General features: G+C 40.8%; 1 protein-coding gene across 6 annotated transcripts in view; it reads right to left on the minus strand.

The window, feature by feature from the left end:
- Window positions 1–1,911: 1,911 nt before the first annotated feature.
- NFAT5 (nuclear factor of activated T cells 5) overlaps window positions 1,912–22,681 on the minus strand; it is a 79,153-nt gene continuing 58,383 nt past the window's right edge. For 5 of the 6 annotated variants that reach the window (XM_072117360.1, XM_072117361.1, XM_072117365.1 and 2 more), the window contains exons 6-14: window positions 22,126–22,298; window positions 20,437–20,571; window positions 19,996–20,048; window positions 19,351–19,483; window positions 18,531–18,608; window positions 10,407–10,555; window positions 6,443–8,696; window positions 4,713–4,939; window positions 1,912–4,246 (exon numbers count right to left, since the gene is read on the minus strand). In XM_072117360.1, coding sequence (XP_071973461.1) covers window positions 4,716–4,939; window positions 6,443–8,696; window positions 10,407–10,555; window positions 18,531–18,608; window positions 19,351–19,483; window positions 19,996–20,048; window positions 20,437–20,571; window positions 22,126–22,298 — 3,199 coding nt within the window. In that variant the 3' untranslated portion in view covers window positions 1,912–4,246; window positions 4,713–4,715. The remainder of the gene's footprint in view (window positions 4,247–4,712; window positions 4,940–6,442; window positions 8,697–10,406; window positions 10,556–18,530; window positions 18,609–19,350; window positions 19,484–19,995; window positions 20,049–20,436; window positions 20,572–22,125; window positions 22,299–22,681) is intronic. The other variant, XM_072117364.1, reaches the window with a different exon arrangement.

Raw genomic sequence — 22,681 nt, forward strand, 5'->3', positions numbered from 1 at the left:
GTAACTATGGGTTGTCTGTAAGTCGGGTGTCCTTAAGTAGGGGACCGCCTGTAATTTATGCAAATTGTAATGGTTAGGTTAGTGAGATTTGGTAAACTCACTAATTACACAATGTTTTTAATGTTTCAGTGTAATATTTTAAGCCTACCTATAGCAGTTACTCTTCTTAGCAGAGGTGGATTATATTATTGCAACATGTAGCGCTATATGAAGTAGGAATTGTTTCAAACATTTATCAATTAATACAAGCATTGCTAGCAAGTATCTGTCCTTGATTCATCCTTTTACATAAAAAAAGCACAGTAATCATTTTGTTCTGCATATGAGTGACTTTGTTATACCCCCCTAAATCTCTAGAACAATGCAGAGCATATCAATTTGAATGAATAAAGGCAATGCACGCAACTGAAAACTTACAATGTTTTATTTATGGATTTGAGCCGTTTACAGAAATATAATTGCAAAGAGTATACAAATGTCCCAATAGAAGCAAAATATCATTTGTTTAATATTTAACACGTTATTACAAGATTGCTAAAAACAATAAAAATACCTCTGCCCCTTGACAGAACAAACTGTGTGTAGCTGGTATAAAAGAAACTGCTGCTCATGACCCCAGAGCCGTGCCCTGCACCGCTCACTTATGCCATGTTGTATGGATACCATGTTGGGAGTGTGTGATCTATAGATCTAAATCATATATTACTGTATATGATAATCACAGCGGAGCTTGCCACAAGTAAGTGACCAACTAACTACCAAAGCAACTAAGGAATGGTTTTCTCCATAATGAATTTCTAAAGCATTTCTTATGACTGAATGTATCAGGTTAATGTGATGCACAGGTCGCTCACTCTTCAACAAGACAGATCTTACCTTCGTAAACATGAATCATAAGCTGTCTAGCAATGATTTCAAGTCAGTGAAGTTTCCAACCAAACATAAGGTATAATGATGGAATAAATTCTACCAAAACTGTGGTCTATGGCTGTACAATTCTGGGAGCGGGATGTTCAGATAATAACTACAAGCTCTGTATGGTCAATGTTAGTCCTGCAGAGATTACAGGATGCTGTGGTTTTATTAACAGAAAAAGAAAAAAAGGGAGCCTGAAAACCATATCTTCACACTTGTGTAGTGACCACAGCTAAAAAGTCATTCTGATTAAAAATATTTAAAAAACAAAAACAAGATTTTAATTTTCCCCGTGAACCCATCTGTCCTACCTGCACACATTCATACAACCTAGATCCTGCAGTGTTAGAGATGGATGCAGCATTGGCCAGTAATAAATTACAAAAATACAGTTTATTGAGAATTGAACAAGACTAACTTACTATGACAAAGGTGAAGTGTGTTTATTTTTGCCTTAGTTGTAGCACCACTCTTATCCGCTAGCCATTTTCAGTGCTATACAAGTTTCACCATGAATGGTCATATTTTAAAGACATTCCCTAAATGGAACATTGTGTCAATGAATCTTTATAGGATGGTGAAAAACTGTGTCCAAAGAACAAATGTACCTTGAATAATCTCGTAGCAGCAACATACCGAATTCACCTATGACTGTTTATGAGCTACACGCTCCTTAAGAGTAGGAAGGGAATTGGTATACTAGAGAAGAACCAATACAGAAATTCCTGTTCCTTGTGTTATCTATAGGTGGCCACTCTGGTAAATCAGACAATGACTTGTAGGTTTTCTATAGGAGGACACAAGAGAGAATATTTTTTTCCGTAAGATAATGCACGGAGCATTGGCACTGCACAATTTACTGAGGGTCCAGCACATGGAGCCATCCTAGTCATCATGTATATGCAAGGCCAAAGCTGGAGAGTGAATCCAAACCTTGTCGCATTCTGATATTCTGTTTGTGTTCTGACACTTTAAAGAAAAAAACTCAAGATTTCCTAATGAGTTTTCTCTTTTTTTTATAATTAAGACTTTAATTTGGCTACAATTGAAATGAAAGTTATTTTTTTGCCATTTTGCTGCAGCACAGAGATTAAACAGACAACATTTCTGATTGTGTCATTGATAAAAGTGATATTTTATTTATAAAATACTAAAAAGTGCCAACGTTCTTCATTAAGTGTATAAAAGAGTTAAACTGATCCACACAGAGCAGAGTCTTATATCTTATGTCTTAATAATTTGGTGTCTCAGGATGGTATTTAATAATCTGTAATAAAATATAATAGGAGTATGTGATATTGTTCCTCCAGGTCTTTTTAGGGTCCTTAATGCAGTTTAAATAAAGGAACCGTAAACAATTTCATAGATTATACAAGTTCTTCCAATAAAAATGACATCACCAACGTGTGTAGGTGATGGAGGATCCTTAGCATATCATCTGCTGTCCCTATCTGCAGGATGGCGAAAATGAGACCAGAACCGTGTTTCAGACTCCTCCTAGGAAGTATAATAAAACTGTGGTCACAGATCACAGCTCTACACTAATAGATAAAAGGGAAAGCAACTTTTTACATACGGAAATGTAGGGAGGATTAAAAAAAAAAAAAAAAAATTAAAAAAAGATAGTGTCAGAAGCCATCACTTGTGTTTCAAAACTTTCCTAAAAGACAATAACAGTATCCCCCTCTTTGGCCTAAACACAACATAAAATCCAGCAAACAGCATTCGAGTAATTCACATACAGGTTAGTTTCAGCTGAAGAAACCCCTGAATATGAGGCTAAAAGTAACTCAACACAGCTGTGTTTTATATGCTTATTGACCCATATTCACTTCTGAATATGATCTGCATTTGTTGCTGAGGGGCAAGTGCAGGTAAAAACATTGCTGTCCGTAATTCATTACACTGGTGAGAATGGGACACTACAATCGTCATTAGGTGCAACCAGTCCTGTAAGTCGGGGGTCTGCATTGACTTCCAATCTGGTTTCCAATACAGCACAGCACTGCCTTCTTATCTTAAGATGTCAAAATACATGATAAAGTATGAGAAGAAATTTTACTCTGGAACTACAGACAGCTTTCCAAAAGCCCAAACGACACACGAGTGCCCCTCTCAGGACCTACCTTCCTCTCCCAAACCAAAGCAGCACTGCCAGCTCTTAACATACCTTACCAAAGGAGCTACAGAGACCAAGACAGACCAAATCTGCCACAAATGTGTGCAAAAAGAATATCTTATGTATAGTATTTATATATATAAACTTTAGCATTTTATATACTTTTTATAGATACCTCTGCCAATGCACTTTTCTTCAGTACATGTAGCAAATACCAGTTTCCTAAATACAAAATAGAGTTTTTGGGAAGAAAAAAAAAAATCACACATCAGGTAAAAACCGAGAGACTTCAAAACCGTATACGCAACAGAAAAAAAAATTAAAATGACCAGCTATGGCCCCCTTTCTGAAAAAGTTCCCTTCATATTGGTAATAAACCTGCTCTAACTTAAAATCAGGGACTGGCCGTTTTAATAGCACTGCTGCCAAAAAGTGTCCACTCCCAGATACAATGCCTCCATAGAGGAGAGATTAGGGAATACACATAAAAAACACAGGAGAAAATTGAGCAATTAGAAAGAGATTAGATACTAAAATATATCTACATGGCTCAATAAAGTGAAAAATCACTGCATCTGTCACCCACTAGAGGGCAACAGAAAGCAGGTTTAAGTGCAGCATTTCTTGCCCAACAAGTCAAAACCCTCAACCCTCCCGCCAAACGCTAGAATGTCAAACCACCTGCCAAAGGGGTCTCTGATGGGAGCCCAGTAGCACCAAACTGGCATTCCAGATCCAGGCCTGTTCTGCAGCAGGCAGTGTCTCAGCTACTTCACTAGCTAACACAGACTGCTCTGTTATAAGACAAGTATAAGCATTAAGCGTACACCATCACATCATCTTGGGAGGGAGATTAAAAGGGTTTCTTTAGGGTAAAATGTTGGAAGAAAAATATATATTTATATATATTTATATATTATGTACATATTTATATATACATACATACACAACTACATAAAACACATGGACAAAAGAAGAAATAAGAGGTAAACATGACAACCACTGGAGAATGCCCTAGGGGCTGCTCCCCATGGGGTCTCGGGTGTTACAGCTTTCCGGAGTAAGACCTCATATTAGCTTTGTTGTCTTGGTCACTAAATACTGAAGAAAGACGAGTATGAGTCGGGAACAAAACACTAAAAGCCATTTCTACTTGGACCGTGACCAATAAACAGAAGAATCCAGTTTTATTTTCTATCCCTCTAATTGCACCTGAAAAAGAAAACAAATGATAAATGTGAGGAAAAGTAGACAAGACAGAGAGATCCCCATAACAATAACACAAATGCCTATACATTGCACCTGGCTGTAGCCCCCATACAGTGTAAATGGGGCAGCGGTAAGTGCTCGCTCCATAAGGCCCTTTTCACACACGCAGGTAAGAAGGAACTAGGACTTGGGCCATCTGTTTTAGAGGTCTTCTTGCTGTGAATGCCATTATCTAGGTAGGGATGTTATTTTTGGGGACTTCAGCATCTACTATACTGCAACACTGTCCTTATTAGGGTGAACATGTGAAACGAAGATATCGCCCAATATTACCAGAGGATTTTCTGATTTACACTGTTACTCCTCCCAGGACTTCTCTGCTGTAGCAGACTAAGCGTAGTCACTAGGAGACCCCCCTCCCTGTTATATAAGCAATAGTAGATTGGCCATTAGTTAGTTGTCCAGTTACCTATTAATAAGTACTGGACATATTGTTCCCCTGGTTGTGGAGTGACACCAGTAAATCACTGATTTTCTCCATATTCTGATCAGTTGTCATTGCTGGATTCTCATTCAATTGTTGTGACAGGAGTGTGCTCACTGACTGCCCATCTCCCTGGGATTGGCCTTGTTGAGCTAGCGCCATCATCTGATCAGGCAATGGTCCTGCTCCTGGAGACATCAGCTGACCACAGTCTGTAAGGAGGAGATACAATAATATATATATTATACAGGCATCAGAATACTTTCTTTACCAATGCAAACTACAAAAACTGTGACGGTTCCAAAAACCACCCCAAGATCAACTTTGTTAACTTTACATTTCCCACATCGGTCCTGCATGTTCTACAGACACACTGAATCCGCAGCGGATGTGGAAAGCAATATATATACGGTTAGGTCTATAAATATTTGGACACCAACCCAAATTGTTTTTTTTTTTCACCTTATTTACTGAAACATATTCAAGTTATAGTTATATAACGCACATGGGGAAAAAAAAAAAAAGTCCAGACTGTCAGATTTTTATTTTAAAGTATCCACATTAAAATTACATGAAGGGTTTAGGAGTTTCAGCTCCTTAATAGGTGCTGCTCCAATTTTTAAAAGTAACTAAAGACAAACACTGCTTCATGGGCAGGTGGGCCAGCCCCCTTATAATATCATTCTCAATTATGCACATAAAAGACCTGGGGTTTATGGGAGGTGAAGTGCTTGCATTTGGAAAATTTTGCTGTCAAAACATGTGGACAAAAGGAGCTGAAACAAGCCATCCTTAAGCTGTGAAAACCCACAGTTTGCTACATACTGAGAAAGAAAAGGACTGGGGAACTCATAAATGCAAATAGACCTGGACAACCACAGAAGACAACAGTGGTGGATATTTCGCGATTTCCATGAAATATGCAATAACACATGTTGGAGGTAGTGGGATGGCTTGGGCCTCCACGGCTGCCTGTGTCACTGGGTCTCTAATAATTATTGATAACGTTACACAGGACAGAAGCAGCTGGATGAATTGTGAGACTCAAAACCAGCAAAATGTGGCCAAACTGATTGGTTGGCGTTTCATAATAAAGATGGACAATGAAGCCATAAAGCCAAACAAACCCAGGAGTTTATTAAAGCAAACAAGTGGAACATTCTTGAATGTCCAAGTCCGTCACCTGATCTCAACCCAAATGAGCAGCATTTCACTTGTTACTAAACTTCAGACAGAAAGGCCCACAAACAGCAACTAAAAACAGCTGCAGTAAAAGCCTGGGGGAGCACTAACAAGGAGGAAACACAGAAATGTCTGTTGGCAATGACTGCCTGAAGTCGTGAACTCCAGGGCATCACCAAAGGGTTTTCAACCAGGTATTAAAAATTAACTTTTTATTTACAATTATTTCATTTGTCCTATCACTTTTGAGCCCCTGGAATGATGGGATTGTGTCTAATACTTTAGATGCTCACATTGTGATGCAATCATTTTGTTCAACCCACGGAGTCAAAGCTGAAAATCTGAACTTTACCACAATGAATCTTGAACAAAACAATTCAGATGCAGGCGATGTGCAGAGCCAAAAAATGTGAAAAATATTGTCTGTATCCAAGTATTTATGGGCCTAACTTTATATAAATACCATTGTGAATAAACTGTAAAAACGCAGCAAATAACAGGATAGTGTTAGCAAATATGTGGTCATAACTCACTGTTCTGGATTCCAAACAAGAACATCCCAGTGGTCTGCGGAGAGGACGCTGTGGCACCCTGCATCTGACTCATGGCTCCCGCTGCTGAGCTGTGAAACATGGCGGCTTGCTGTTGAGGAGGGGGAGTGTTCCCCTGGATGGACTGGGAGTACATGTTGGTCTGCTGCAGGTCCGGCTGGCCCATAGTGTTCTGCAGGGCTGACATTGTGGCTGGATTGATATATAATGCCACTTGTTGCTCTGGGGATGTGGGTGAGGCTTGAACAAGTTGGAGCTGCGGAGAGTTATGGAACATGGGTGACTGCTGTTGCTCATGCTGAGAAGTGACTGGGCTTTGGGCCTGAAACTCCATGTTTTGTGCATGGAATAAGGCTTGGTTTTGTTGCTCTTGTGTAGCCATCGGTTCTTGGCTCTGACTGAATAGCATATTTTGCTGCTGTTCTTGTGCAGCCATATTGGCCATAGAACTCTGTGCACTGAAGAGGATATTCTGAGTCTGCTCATGAGGCGAAGGGTTGCTTTGCATGCTGACCATGGAGTGAGGAGTCTGGAAAATAGAGGTCTGTTGGTTTTGTGTCTGGAACAGGTTCTGTTGGGACTGCTGTTGCTGCTCCTGGGCAATTGCTGAATTCTGAATATGAGACAATTGGGCTTGTTGCTGGTATGATGCACGCTGATCTGGGCTTGCGGCTCCCTGGAGCGGGTTCTGGCTTGAGAAAAATGATAGCGGCTTATCTTGAGGCACTTGGCTGCTCTGTAAAGAGCTCATAGCATACATGTTTGTGGCCGACTGCTCTGGTGGAGATGCAATCGATTCCTGTGGATGGAAAAGTGAAGACTGCATCTGCTCTTGAGAGGATGATGAGCTCGGATGCTGCCCAATGGAGCCTGAAGAGTGAAAAAGGCTTCCTTGGGTGTCTTGAGATAAATTTTGGTTATCAGTTATAGAATTTTGGGAGTGGAATAGAGGAGCATGTGAGTGTGGAGACGGCTGAAGAAAATTACCTTGCTGAAGGGCCATCATATCCCCAGCTTGTTGGTACAATCCAGTCCCTTGCTGTTGACCACCAGTTGTTTGAACCCCAAGCATTTCTTCTGCAGGTGAGAAGAGGTTGACTTGGGCCTGTCCATCTCCACTGTGCTGCATCTGGACAATCGACTGAAAAACACTGTTCTGCATCTGTTCTGTCCGACTCTGGGAATTATCATTATCTGCAGGAGTGGAAGATTGGAAAAGATTGGGTCCGGAGGCTGATACCTGCTGCTGCCCTGCGCTGCCATCATTTCCTGTGACTCCAGGGGTGGAGAACATATCGCACTGCATCTGCATCTCTTCATTGGCAGCAAGGCTGCTCATTAGGTGTTGACTTTGTTGGTACACAGGGGACTGGATGTTTCCTGCACCAGGGCTCTGAGTTTGGAATATGTCAGACTGCATTGAGCCAGGGGCCTGGTGGATACTTTGCTGCATCTCCATGACCATGGATGTACTAGTTTCCATAGCTTGCTGTTGACTTGTTATGGAGTTCTCAGCCTGTTGGAGAAGATTCTCTGGTCTCCCAGAGAGAACATTTTCTGTTCGGTTATGCACAGAATCAGAGGCGGAAAAGATGCTTTGACTGGGAGAACTCTGCATGGAACCAATAAGTTGAAAAATCCCAGTTTTTATCTGATCTTCTACTTGTCCCATTGTAGACTGCTTGTTTTCATTCCCAGCCTGACTAGAAAACAACACACAGGATAATTGTTGTTGAGCCTCCAGAACTTGCTGGACCAAGTCGACATCTGCGCTGCTGCTGACTCCAGACTGGAAGCTCCCAGACTGAAGCTGGTGAATGGCGTTTTGCATGGCATTGCTAGATGTGGGAAATAAGGCAGAAGACATCTGCTGCTGCAGAGTCTGTGTTTGCTCCTGTAATGCTGGCTGCTGAGCCTGTTGTGTAGCTTCTGCCATCTGTGACAGGGAGACCATTGTCCTATCGGACTGCAGTGTGTCCCTGGACTGAGACTCCATAGTCTGAAATGCAGTTGTCTGCTGCATGATGGAATCCTCGCTCTGGCTAGGAGGTGATACCTGGAAACTGCTGGGCTGCGCGATGTCTTGAGGTTGAAGGGTAGAGAGTGGTTCTGGGCTGTAGACTTGAATTGGGGTCTGTTGGTCATTTTCGGGGGTGAGGTGGGACACAGAAGGTGAAAAGGATCCACTGGCAGGAGAGTTCTCCAGGTTCTGCTGAGTTGAGACAATCTGTGCAGCCTGTGGACACAGTAAGGAAAAAGCACTCATGTTAATACTTTGCTTTCGTCTTCCACATTCAGCTGTGAAGTAAATTTTGTGAACAAATCCACCTTGAAAAGACCACTTATCCAAAGTTCTGGCACTGTTAAATGTGTGACATGTAGATAATCCCTACTGTTACATGGGTTGTTTCATGCAGACAATCATATCTCATCGCTGCAGAGAAATCTGACCAGACATTTACAGCAATGCATTGAGGGGCTTGGCCCATCAGTTACTGTTCTGGCTCACATGCGACTACCCCCTCTATAATGTCCACATGACCTAGTATGGTGTATGGAATGGGGGGGGGGGGGGGTAACAGCTCATATAATACAATGCAATGCAGAGCTTTAGTCATCATTATGAGAGTCACATGAATACAATATAAAAGATTCTTTGTAAATATACGTCAACACAAGGCTCAGTTTACGTTTGTGACAGAGACTTAGTTTGGCGCCTCCACTGCAGATTCCATCCCATTTGAAGGGAATTACAAAAATGCATCAGGCAATGGCATTGTGTAATGATGCGGTTATGCTCACTTTTGCCACTGGAGGGCACTGTACCACTAATAATTTCAAGGATTAGAAGGTTTTTGCAGGTAAATAAAAATGATACTTAAAAGGGGGCTCTACAGGTGGGCAATAATATAAGACAAACTCTGGATACACATTGGGAGGTTGTTCAGCCAATCACTAGTGGAAGCAGGCCACGGCTCAATAAAATCTTTGGCTGAGTGGTCTCCTTGAGTGTATTCCGTGGAGTTGGGAGCACTCCAGTAATAGTGCTGAGGGATCCAGGAACAGAGATACCAAAATGAAAGGGTAACAGGGTGCACATAATGATGCTATTTATTCCCGTTTTATAATGTTACAGAACAGCCCCTACAGAGCCATTTTATGTACAATTGTATTCACTGAAAACCTCTTTAAAGTGAATATACATCAGTGGTCTTAAAAAGTATATGCAATTCACTCCCAAAGGGGAATGCTAACCTGCTACTTATTTTCTTCACTGTTGGACGCTCTGCACCATTAGGACAGAGCCAAGATCAGCAAAAAAAAGTTGCTGCTCTGCCCTTCCACCTTGCTTTAAAATGGATTTCTGCGTGTTCATATGGATGTTTATGCAAAAGCCAGCATGAGGTCATTCCAAGGAGTGCTGGTTTTTATTACAGGAGTAATCTATAATTATAAAAGGCAAAAAACACAGAGGAATTATTATTATTAAACAACTGCCCAACATACGTGTCCCAATTCTGGAGCATCTTTTCCAACTTTGTACCTTTCCTCTCTTATTACTTTTGGAACTGTGTGAATGGCGTTGCCATCCCAAAATAGGTTTGGTCAATACTTAGTGGATAGCATGACAGTGCGTACAGATAGCTCCTATTGAGGAGGGGGATGTCAAAATTTAGTCAACTTTTGAAGAAAAGAGAGAAGGCACAATGTACTACAAGTTCTAAAAAAAGAGGCTTCAAAATTGTTATTTTATGGGAATTACAAATATGTACCAAGACAGACAGGAGAGATAACAGGTCCTATGTAGTAAGTGGGTTCCTAGAGATCCTCATCAGTATGGCTGCTGAGCAGGAGTAGTTCAGGTTTGGCAGCTACACTCTATATTCAAGTTTTTATTCTTTAACCTGTGTCTTCAGACATTTATCAGGTTCAATATTGAATGCACCTTATACAACGTTGAAGATCTCTGCTCTCCTGTTAGCTCCATAGGGGCCACATCTTCATTTTTTATTATGTTGCTTGACTTGTGCGGAGACCCTCTGGCAGGTGGGAGTAAATTTACTTGGTCGATGTTACAACCAGGTGGGGTCACGGCTGAGGAAGAGAGAAAGAATACAGTTGCATGAGAAATCCTAGAAGCCAAACAAATCTTGATTTGTTTCAAAAGAATACAACAGATTTATTGGGGAAATGCCTCAAGATTGGAGTTTCTAGATTTCTCCAGCCAGCATTACTTGAAGATATAACTAATTTAGTGTTTTTCCAGTTTATACTTATCAATCCTATAGCTGGGCTATCAAGATGCATATGAAAGAATCTTATGGTAGATTCCTCCTGCCTGCCTCTGCCTTAATCTGTAATTTAATAATCCTGGAACCTAATCTAAATTGTGAAAAAACTTTATTTTAGTAATATGTACATTAACTTCAAAAAGGCTACTGGGGCCCAAGTGCCTGGCCAGGCTAAATTACAGATTAGGGCAGAGGCAGGCAGAAGGCATCAGCCATCTGATGGTAAGTTTCTTAAGTAATCAAAGTAGATGCAACACCTCTCAGATCCATTCATCAGCTAATTGCCAGTAGCAGTGGAGCCACTTGCAGTGAAGCAGCCTTGAAAGTCCCTTTAAGAGTCAAACACTTCATAATAAATTACGTTCATGTATGGCTCACAGTGTTACTGGTGAAAATCATTGTAAAATATCCCATGCAATGGAGGGCCAGGGCCATTCCTGTACAAGCAATTTTCCAGGAAGGACTTGAAAGCATCAGACTTTTTCATGCCAGAACACTGGCGCAGAAAATGTAAAAAGGATTTCCAGCATAAGGGCAAAGGAACACGAGCATGTGCTTTGGCCGCAAGCTAACCACGCAAAACAACTCACAGTCCCATAGGTTTTTATTCGGCTTATTTTGTGGTGCATACACCATACATCACTATGCCACCAAGGCTACTGTCCACACCGAAAAAGAGAGGACAAGCTCTATTCCTGCCTGTTTGCAGTGTGGGCATCATTTCCTATGGACATTGGCAGGATTAGTTTACTCCCCCACTAATGTCAGATGAATTGCACAACCCCAATGCTAGTGGCCTACAAAATGCACACATTAAAAGCCTAAGACATCTCTCACAGGTCCACTATGTAGAGACTGTGCATTGCTTGCATTTACATCAGCACAATAAAACATACAATATTGTGTTGCCTGCACGACATTTGTGTGCCTTACTTTTATCTCAATTCTAACTGGTTCATAGGGGCTGGTGAAGAGGATGGACAACGGCCAGCAGCACACACGGAATGTTTGCTCAAAGACCAAAAATAGATCTATTTAATCTGAAGAGAGGCCGAGACGGTTATGGCAAAACCGCTTGCATTCCCATCTGTTCTCTCACTTAGCAGATACATTGTACTCCCTGTGTTCTCCCAACCTATGTGGGAACCTTTTATATGGCCATGTATTGTCTTCCTGTCTGGGGGCTCTGCATTTATCAGAGTTTATTCTGATCTCCTCCACATCAAAGAACTGACATTTATTCTCTAGATCAAATCCTGGAAGTGTTTAACATCAAAATATGGTCATAAATAAGCTATTTTAGTAAAGCCATAAAGCTCTCATGAAAACAAGATCCTCAGCTTTATGATTTACTTTTAACATAAATTTATATAAAATGTAACAATTTGCTTCACTGTTTTTGTTCTTTTTTTTTTTACTATTTTATTTACTTTTTTAATTTAATGTTTTAATAATAATAATAATAATTCTTTATTTATATAGCGCCTACAGATTACACAGCGCTGCACAAAGCATGCCAAATTGCCTTGTCCCTATGGGGCTCACAATCTAATGTTGCTCTTGGACACAGACAATGATTTATCACCACCAGCTTATAAGCTCCTATGACACACTTTTTTCTCTTCTTTGCAAATAATGTATAAATCAATTAAAAAAGCCAAATTTATTTTAAAGTATACAACAACGTGTAATTGTGGCCAATGGTATATGCTTGTATGCAGTGCAGGAGCTCTAGTCCGCCTGTGATTTTTTGGAGTAGTAGTTTGACAGACATACGGTAGTTCTTTTTGCTAGTAGCTGTTCTTCAGTCATCAGTACACAGGAAACTGGTTGTATAGAATGGTGGACCGCACAATGGTAGGGCATTAGGGACTGATCTATGTCCTGTAGGCTGGGCTGGATTATAGGTGGGGCTTCCAGTGATACGTATACTACATTCAGTGGGGACCTCCACCAGATTTTGCACCCAGGAGCCCCCCACAAATGGTGATCCCTCCCAGACTGTAGGCGACCTGGGCGGCTGGATCAGACGCAGAAGTTGTGCAGTTTTATAGATGCTTCTACAGGAAATTTTACTACTTCAGAAAAGCCCTGCATGATGCAAAAAAATCTGCATGAGGATTTCCTCCTCCATCGCTGTGGGACAGTACAGAATGGGGACATCAGTGGGGGCCATCAGGGATGTAACTGGGAGAAGCTGAGCCTCATAGCAGATTGATGAATGGGGCCCTCCTACTCCCTCAGAAAATATACATATTTGTATAATCACACATGTGTACATCCTTGCACACACACAATTATGCACTGATATACATTTATACACTTACACAGATCTGTCCCAGTAGCTGCTGACCACATGTAGGAAGAGATGAGAGATCCCCAATTCTGTTTTCCCTTACCTCTCCCCAGACATTTGTTATCTGAGCTTCGGGTACATGCTGTATACAGTTAAAACATGAATGACATCACTCAAGGTCCTGTTTTCTTGCACTGCCCTAGTACTGCCCCTCCCAACAAGCCTCCAGTAGTCCTATACGGATTCCCATGGTTACCAAAAAGCCGGACAAAAGGGTAGCCTGGGGGGGACAATGTAAAATCTGTGCTAGCAGCTTAACACCTGCAGATAGCTAATCAGGGTAATATTACAGATTTGCTTATTTTTTCTTAATGCAGAGTTAGGCTACATTCACACGATGTATGCCCGCCGTACCGTAGTACGGCAGGCATACATCGGCGCTGCGGAGAGGAGCAGGGGATGAGTGCTGCTCACCCCCGCCCCTCTCCATAGGCATATACAGCGCATGGCGCCGTAATACGGGAAAAGATAGGACATGTCTTATCTCTTCCCGTGCTACGGAGCAGTACGGTGCCGCACGTGTGCTGTACCGTACCGCTCCCGTACAGGGCCGTGAGCCCATAGGAGTCTATGGGGGACGTATATCGGCCATATATACGTCGGCCGTATATACGTCCCCCATACATGTGTGTGAATGCAGCCTTAGGAAGACAGATGTCTTCCTATACTTTACAATTGTTCTTTAATCTCAGGAGGCAAGAAGCTTTCCATAGGCAACAACCCTAGCCCACTATTATACTCAAAAAGTCATATTAAAAAAGGAGGTACATACAGTACATGAGACAAAACAAGATACAATGGTAAAGTTCTAGTTGTCTCACCGTGAAAATGAAAGGGGTTTTCTGATTGAAAGAAATTTTTAGAAAATAGATTAATAAATGCACACTTGTGGCTTTAAGATACAACATTTTCTCCTTGTGTCTGCTACAAATTATTCTAATGAACCAAACAAAAATACCTCCCATCAGTGGCACCAATCTTGTTGCAGTTTGTTCTTGCAGCCTGCATCATTCACCACTTCCCCACCAGAAAGTCAATAGGAACAATATGGTCAAATGAAAGTCTCACACCAAGCCCTGACCATTACAAAAATAATATCATTGCTAGTGTCACCTTCTCAGGGACATGAGGGACCAGCAGGATACTAGCAACAGTATTCCATACCTCCCAACATTTGTGAAAGGGAAAGAGGGACAAAATGGCGGTACGCGTAGCGGTGATCCCCCTAAGCCACACCCCCAATCACTCCCTGGCCACGCCCCAAATTTTAGCCATATTATAATAATAAAAATGATCTCAATAAAAAAAAACACAGATTTAATGCCTTGGTATATAGAGAGGGATCTTCTCAGAGATTATTATTGTAATTATTGAGACTATTATTATTATTATGGAGATTATTATTATTATGGAGATTATTATTATTATTATTGAGATGATTATTATTATTTTTACTATTATTAATAATCATCTCCATAATAATAAAAATAATAAAATTTATAATAATAATAATAATAGTCTCAATAATTACAATAATAATCTCTGAGAAGATCCCTCTCTATATATCAGTGCATTAGTCTGTGTCACAGTGTAAATGACAGATAACAAGTCTTAGTTACCAGAAATCATCAGCTCTGTATCTCTGGGCTTATAGCTCAGTTAGTTAAGCTCCTGTCTATGGTGCAGAGGGTCCCAGGTTCGATTCTCAGCCTGGGCAAAACTTTATTTAATTTAATTATATAAAGAGCTTGTGTCTGGGGAAGCCCTGGAGACCAAATATGGACAGATACTGATCTGACCTGATGACGTGGTCCCTGCTCTCTCTGCTAAGCCGACACTTCTCTGAAAAGGATTCCCTGCCCGATGTCTGCTCTGGGGAACCCTAAGAGATGCAGTGACCATATATGGACAGATACTGATCTGACCTGATGACGTGGTCCCTGCTCTCCACTAAGCCCGACACTTCTCTGAAAAGGATTCCCTCCCGATGTCTGTAGAAGCCATTCTGTACTGTGAGTTCAGACTTTCAAAGTATTTACTATGCGGACACAGCGCGGGACCTGGGAGGAAAATCCGTGACAATCTGACAGCTGCCCGTGACTCGGGGCAGAGATACGAAAAACGGGAAAGTCCCGTCAAAATCGGGACGGTTGGGAGCTATGGTATTCTTATTTCTCATTTTTACACCCGAGTGAATTTCAAGCTCACAACCATCACTGTATTCGGTAAACGGTAACAAGGATTGCAATGTCACTTATGGGCTTCACTTCAAATTTTCAAAAAGCTACATATAAAAAAAATATGTTAGAAATCAATATATGTGAAGTTTATGAATGGACCCAAATATGTGTAAAAATCAATAACTTTATTTGTAATGCCATATGAACAACATGGCATACACAAAAACCATAAAACACACCTAAAACCGCACAGGATTTCTGTGCAAAATTCTCAGGGCAAAGCCCATAAATCCTGTCTGTGAGTTGCAAGCCAAAGTAAAAAATCCATTATATACACGGAAATGAAACCTAAAACAGGGATATGTAGTGTGCAAAAAGCAATAAAGTGCCTGAAAAGGAGCCCTAGCGGGCATTACCATCGGATTTCCCCATAGGAGCTAGTATAAATTTATAGAGAAAGGTCCAACTAGTAGTAAGGCGAAGCACAGGAGGGGGAGACACGGACCCCATGCGCATCGTCAAGCCGTGGTGACTTCCTCAGGGGTAAGGGATATATTAACCTGTAATTAACTTTTTAGAATATGCATGGTTTCTATGAATAGGTGAAATAATAGGGGGATGATTTTGTGATTTACTGGGGCAAAGAAAGAAGAAAAAAAAAAAACTTCGCAAATGTTGCAGCCCAAAACATAACCTCAACTTTATGGAGACTAAGACACCATTTTCCAAGCTCTGATCTCCATGGCAGGATATAAGGACACCTTCAATGTAAAGTTATAGCTGTCTGTGCATGACAATCAAGAAGGTCCCAATCTGTGAGCCATGTTAAGGTACTTTCTATTCCTGAATGGCCCATTTTCTATGTTGAGCACTCTCTGTATGACACCATTTACTTCCAACTTCTGGCCAATGTACTCTCAGGCCCATGGTAACAATACTAAAAATGACATGGTCTTAAAGGGTATTACCATGTTATTACCATACTGTGCCCACTGCTCTGATCATCTTTTGTGTGGCATTAATAGTGTTTCATATCATTGGATCTCTAGATACTTAATGTCCGACTAGCTTTTATGTGCTCTGCCTTGATTTTAGGCGAAGTTGTCTTTTCAGGTCAGAATGTCTATTTGAGGAAATTATGAAGCATCATATTTTCTTGGCCAGTCACGGACAGGAAAACAGGAACCGTTTCTAAGCCTCCCTGAGGTTTACAAAGTAATTTTCAAAGATTTTTTTCATACAGGAGATACTTGGCATAGACTACATGTCTGTCTCGCTATTCTGAGCGGACTACAAACACTATGTTGTTTTATCAGCGTCTGGCAAACAGAATACCTTTGCAGCTGGACAGCACTGCCCTGCATCAACATGCCCCCATCACCTGGACTATACACTTTCTATGGGCTTGGAGGTTCCCACCAGCACTTGTATGTTTAAGGACTTAGTGGAGGATATTTGCCTTGTCCATATTCTAGCTCCCCTTTATTCAAAGTCACAAGTCAAGTCCATTACATCCACCATTCACAAAACCACATTCCATTGCTCCAGCCTGCGAGAATGGGAATGCAAATCAGTCTACCAAAACATGAGTCACGCTGGAGCCCCGAGGGGACTGGCTGTAAACAGCTCTACTACCGTGAGCAGCGCTCCATGGTCCCAGATGACCCCGTGAAGAATAACTCTTCTCAATCACATGTTTCTTATTTTCCTACAGGGTGGCTGAAATCCTTGCTCTTTATGCCAATGATAAACAAATCACATTACATTTCCATAAAACAAAGCAGTATAAACAGAAATATAACCAAGGCTTTTTTTTATTTATGTGATTGCCACTACTAAAACAGCAAAAATTTACATTTTAATTCCCAAGTGATGTTTATATAATAAACATGGTCTTTGACCCCTCAATTTACAATTTTACTCAGTCTTATTGCTGTTTTAACTCCTATCACTCAGTGATGGTCAACTACAACCTGAGTGTGGGTGTGCCAGATGTGCATCAGAGTGCAAAGAGGGTTGGGGCTAGACCAAATAAACCATTTCTTGCATTTTGGCATATAAGGCTGAGGCACTACTGAGCCAAATCATATCCATGAAATATGGACAGCTAAATCTGCTCAGCACAGAACCACGAGGTGCTGTGGCTGCAAAGATTGGTCAAAGCAAGAGCCTTCCTACCTCCAAAACACAAATTATTCTTTCAGAAATTACATTGCACTTTCACTTTCATATTGAAATGATAAAGTACTAAAGTACAAGTAATCTCTGCAGACTGGGCACAGTTACAATTTACTGCAAGCACCAATTTTAGAACTTTCAATGGTTTTTATTAACATATTTTAAAACTTATAGCAAAAATAAATAATCTCATTAATAACCTCCTATAAAGGATGAAGAGGGCTCTTGTCATCCAATATCACATAATCTAACGGTACAAGACAGCAGTCGAATTGGACAATTCTATACAGTCAATCCAAGGTTGCCATGTTTTGGTGAAGGCATCCATTCTATCCTTCCTTTACCGCTGAGATTTTTTTTCAAAGGTCATCATCCAAGTGACCCTGGCCTTAACTTGTATTACCGAAATGTGTGATTATTTTCCACCACCACATGGATTCTAGCTGCCATACAGATGAATTGACTGAGCTAATTGGCCTGATTCTAGAGCCCCAGATATTTATCCGCTAGTAGCAAAGCAGTGGGGGTAAGAGCAAGAGCTAAACCCAAAAGGACTTGATCGTAGAGCAAGTCCACCAGATATGCACATTGATCCCACATCATCACATCCTCCAAGGCAGAGGGGAGAGGTAGATGGGAAAAACTTATGAATTCTGGAAGGTGCCAGGTGTGTCCTTTAATAGAGGTCTCGGCCACGGTCACTATGACTTCCCCCTGATACCACCTCACAACAGTGTTACCATCTCTGTAAATTATGAAAATTGCAATATCTTGCTTAAGGCAAAGGGTTCAGACTGAGGAAGACTGTATTTATTGATAAAAAAAATATAGAATAATCAGTAGGGGTCTGGAAGGACAGTTAGCGAGAGAGTAAGTGGGGCTTGTTCCCTCGCAAGCAAGAATTTATCAAGTCTTTAAACAATAATTTTAAGAAGACACCATTTAAATAGACAGGGTTCCACAAAAAGGTTCACAAATATGATTATGGAACAAGTTTGCCTTTAAAAATAGAGGTGTAGATGAAATTCAGTGAACTTTTGAATCAATATGAAGCAGATGAATACCTTTCATAGAGTCTTCAAAAGTACAGGCCTGTGTTGGACTGGATGTCTCTTTCTTTATGAGAACATTTACAGGAATGGCTGCCAATGGAAGACAAGAGTTTGTTACGCATGTTAAGGAAAGACATTTAAATATTAGTAATAGGGGATAATCCCTGCTATATCAACATCATTGTACCCACTGTGTTGGAATATGACAGTTATGCCAGTGTACTCTTCTTTAAAGTACTGTAGTGCACTATGAAATCCCAAAGTGTACTAGAAGAAAACATCAGCATGGCTAGTTTCATATGAACGTATGATGTAGCCCGGTTGAGCATACAGCCGCACACTGGAGACAGGAGGGGTGAGCTCCATAAGGGAGAAGTGCAGCTTTCCTGTTTCTATGGGCAAAGATAGAGCAAGCTCCATTTAAATGGATGGACGTATTGTCCATGCAATGAAATGCATATGGCCATATGCTTCCCACACCAAAACGCCCATGTGAAAGCAGCCTAAATCTGTGCACCTCCTGAATCAGGGGGAAGCCAATACAGATATAACTGTGCTTATGTAACCTAAACAGCGAGGAGGATCCTGCACTGCATAAAAGACTAGGATAAAGATCTACAACACGGTGAAGAATAATTTGCATATAACAAATTATCAAGTCTGGTCCCTTTATAAGAACAAATATAATTAAAGGTCATATAAAAAAAAATATATAGAGATTTAACAAGTCAAAGGTCCAGAGTGAAAACAGGTCTTTGAGAAATCACACCTGACCACTGCAGCTGTAGTCTCTGTGTAAGCTGGACCCATAAACAACATAAAAGGTACTTACAAGGCTCTGGAGTGTACGTAAAAGGCTGAACTTCATGAGAGCGACCTGCGTTTGTCACCACAAACATTACAACAGAAACAGGAGATGTGATTTGCTGGTCATGGTATGGAGGAACCTTCACTATAAGATGATTCTACAAAATATTAAAAAAAATTAATAAAAATTAATAAAAAACTGAGAAAAGCTCTGAAACTATACACATATTAAAAATAATATATGTTGTAAGCTCCTTTAGCCCGCATGGTGGTGGTAGAAAGCAGCCTTAAATCTAGGGATGAGAAGTTGTGGAAACCTAGTTAAGTTGAGAACATTTTAGAAATCAAAAGTGCAGATATTTTATGAAAGAAATGAAAGAAAGAAAAGAAAAGAAAAGAAAGAAAGAAGGCCCACGGCAGCTTTACCAGAGGCATTTACATGGTTAACACACACGATCGGTGCCAGCATCGACCTTGGGTGTTACTGGTGTTACTGAAATGTTCAGCAAACACCCACCTGGTGAGGAGAAGGCTCAGCCCGTGAGCCCTCTCTATCCTCCCGGTCCTGACACGCGCATTGGGAAGGGGTTAATACTTCAGATTGGCTATATTCTCACAATATTTACACTATTTACACAGGATTTTACATGTGAATACTCAACAAAAGTACCTGGTGAAATAGCTCCATGTCAATTTCAGCTTCAGCTTTCCAAGAATTATCATCTGAAACAGAGAAAAACAGAAATTCCCCATTTACAAAAAAAATACCACATATAAAAAACATATCCCAATGACAGTAGCCCCCCAAACTGAAAAGGTAAATATTGTGGTGGGTTGGGTGGATGCCTTTAGGTGTGGTCTCATAATGACAGCATTGTTTATAACACCCTCTTAGAGTATATGAATATCAAGGACAGTCAAGTATCCTAATGGTTGTCTGTATTATGGCTCCTCCGTTGTGCCAGTGGCCACATCATAATTGGCATCTTTAATTTCTTAATGGTTACAACATCTAATCTGAAATATGTATTACAGGCCGTCTCCTGGATGGTAGATTTCCTTTAACACAGCACTGCACAAGTATAGCTAGAAGTCATATAATTATACATACCAGCAATGTTTTCCTGGAACACAACCTTCGCTCCTTTTAGAAAGTTTTTGCCTATTAAGAAAACCTCCTCTTCTCCTTTAACAGAACAGCTGTGCAGACTTTTCTTGAGAATCTCCGGCACCCCAGCAGGCTGAGCTAAAGAGGAAAGATAAGAGCATGTTAATATGGTCTACTCTATTTAGGAACAAAAAGTCTTTTGGATACTGAACTTTATTAACATATTATTGCGTAAATGTTGACCATTATGGTTCTGGCAAGAACAATCCCAATGGCCGGGTGATTCACCAGTACTTATCCATACCACAACAAGTTACTACATGGCCACTGACGGTCACCTAGTTTGTTATCATGGGTAGGCTTGAAATGGCAAGGTTCCAGCTTAGCCCCTGCTGATGTAGAAACATAAAAGTAGTCCAAATCTTGTACTTCCAAATTGCACATTTTACAGGCTGCACTTAGACTGCATCCAGCCAAGCTGATCTGATCAGAAAACAAAGGCCATGTATGTTTTGGCAGACATATGAATTAAATAGAATACGCGTGTACTCAACTGCCTGAACACAAAGTATGGACAAAGGGCAAAAGCCCTCAAAACAGATCAATCTCCTACCCAAAAAAAGCCCTCATGTTAACATCATCAACAACTATTTACCGTTCTTAAAGAAACTACATTCAGCAGTGATATCCTATAAACAGGGTTTCTCAAAAAAAAAAAAAAAAAAAAAAAAAAAAAAAACAGGATACCTGATAGGTTTATGGTTTAGTTTGTTTAGTTATTTCTGTCAGGTATCCTTTCATCCCAAAATGCCCAGCATATCGAAAAATTAAAGGGAAACTGTCACCAGGGACCTCATTTTTACTAAAGACAGGTTGTAAAAGCCCATGATGCCTGCAGTGCAAAAATGCCTCTCTGCCTTTTCTAGGCATTTGCATTACCATACAATTGTATGTTATAACTTACCTTGCACCCTGACAAAATCCAGGGGCTGGGCTTTGGTTTGGATGCATTTCAAAAAACAGCATGTGACTTGTCTGTACTGCAGACTGCCTCAATCTTTGTGCACCTGTACAGCTCCTCCCTCCCCCACTGATGTCAGCTCACCAGGCTGTGACCTCTGAAGAAGCAGGAGGAAGGAGCTGTACAGGAGCAAAAAGGTGGGGGCAAGATATGAGGAGCAACACAGACAAGTCACATGTTGTTTTTTAAAATGCATCCAAACCAAGAGGCATTGTAGCACTGCGGGTGTGATGGGCTTCTGCAACCTGTCTTTAGTGAAAATGAGGTCCCTGGTGACAGCTTCCCTTTAAAGATAATGCTGTGATCTCATGATCAACATGATCCTACGCTGTGAACACCAGAGCATAAGAGAAAGACAAAGTGTCTAATTCAATTTTATGTGATTTCTCCACCCATAAACATGCAAACAAAAGTCAAATATGACATAGTGGGATCAGGTGTGTGCTGCTCATCATCTGAAGCTATGCTTACCTAATTTTGAGACCTTCTACAAACCAAATTATTTTGTACTGTCCATATATAATATTTAAGAATTCAAGCATGTCGTGCTATCACATTTGTGTAATACATCTCTTATACGTAGCTGAAGTTTTCTGCATGCTGTGGAACATCATTTATGTAGCAGCAGTGCATAAAATGGTGTAAAGGAGTGGAAAAAAAAAAAAACTTACTACAGAGGATTGGAGATGAGGGAGTTTGCAAGGTTAAAACTGAGCCGTCTTTCCGAGGGATGTTTACTCGGAACACAAGTCTTGCTCGTGTGCTTTTCTTCTTGGAACCAGCAATCCCAATACGAGCTTCAACATCAGCATTCCTGAGTTTCAGGATTCCGACACAATCAACCCTGAAATAAGAAAAATATGGAAAGGGTTAAAAGTGGAAGCTTTCCAATTTAACGCTTTTCAGAACCCATGGTGGGGTACGGTTTCTATGGCAATAACCTCGATACTGCAATTAATACCAAACCGATAGAGAGAAATAAGGGAAAAAATGCAGCAGCTAAGCAAAACAGCTGCAAACCTCAAAACACAGCCTACATCATGTGCCCCGGACACAACTCACTCGGTAATTTCGTAGCCTTGGTCTTCATAGAGGGAAAAGTATAATTTTGTTTGGTTTTTTTTTCCCCCCTTTTCTTGCAGGTTTTTTGCGTTTTGGGACTGTAGGTGCATTTTTGCGACTATTCCAGGATGTTAAAGGGAACCTGTCACCAGAAGGCCGAATTTC

This window comes from Engystomops pustulosus, chromosome 7 (assembly GCF_040894005.1).
Source record: "Engystomops pustulosus chromosome 7, aEngPut4.maternal, whole genome shotgun sequence".
In the NCBI taxonomy this organism is placed as follows: Eukaryota; Metazoa; Chordata; class Amphibia; order Anura; family Leptodactylidae; genus Engystomops; species Engystomops pustulosus.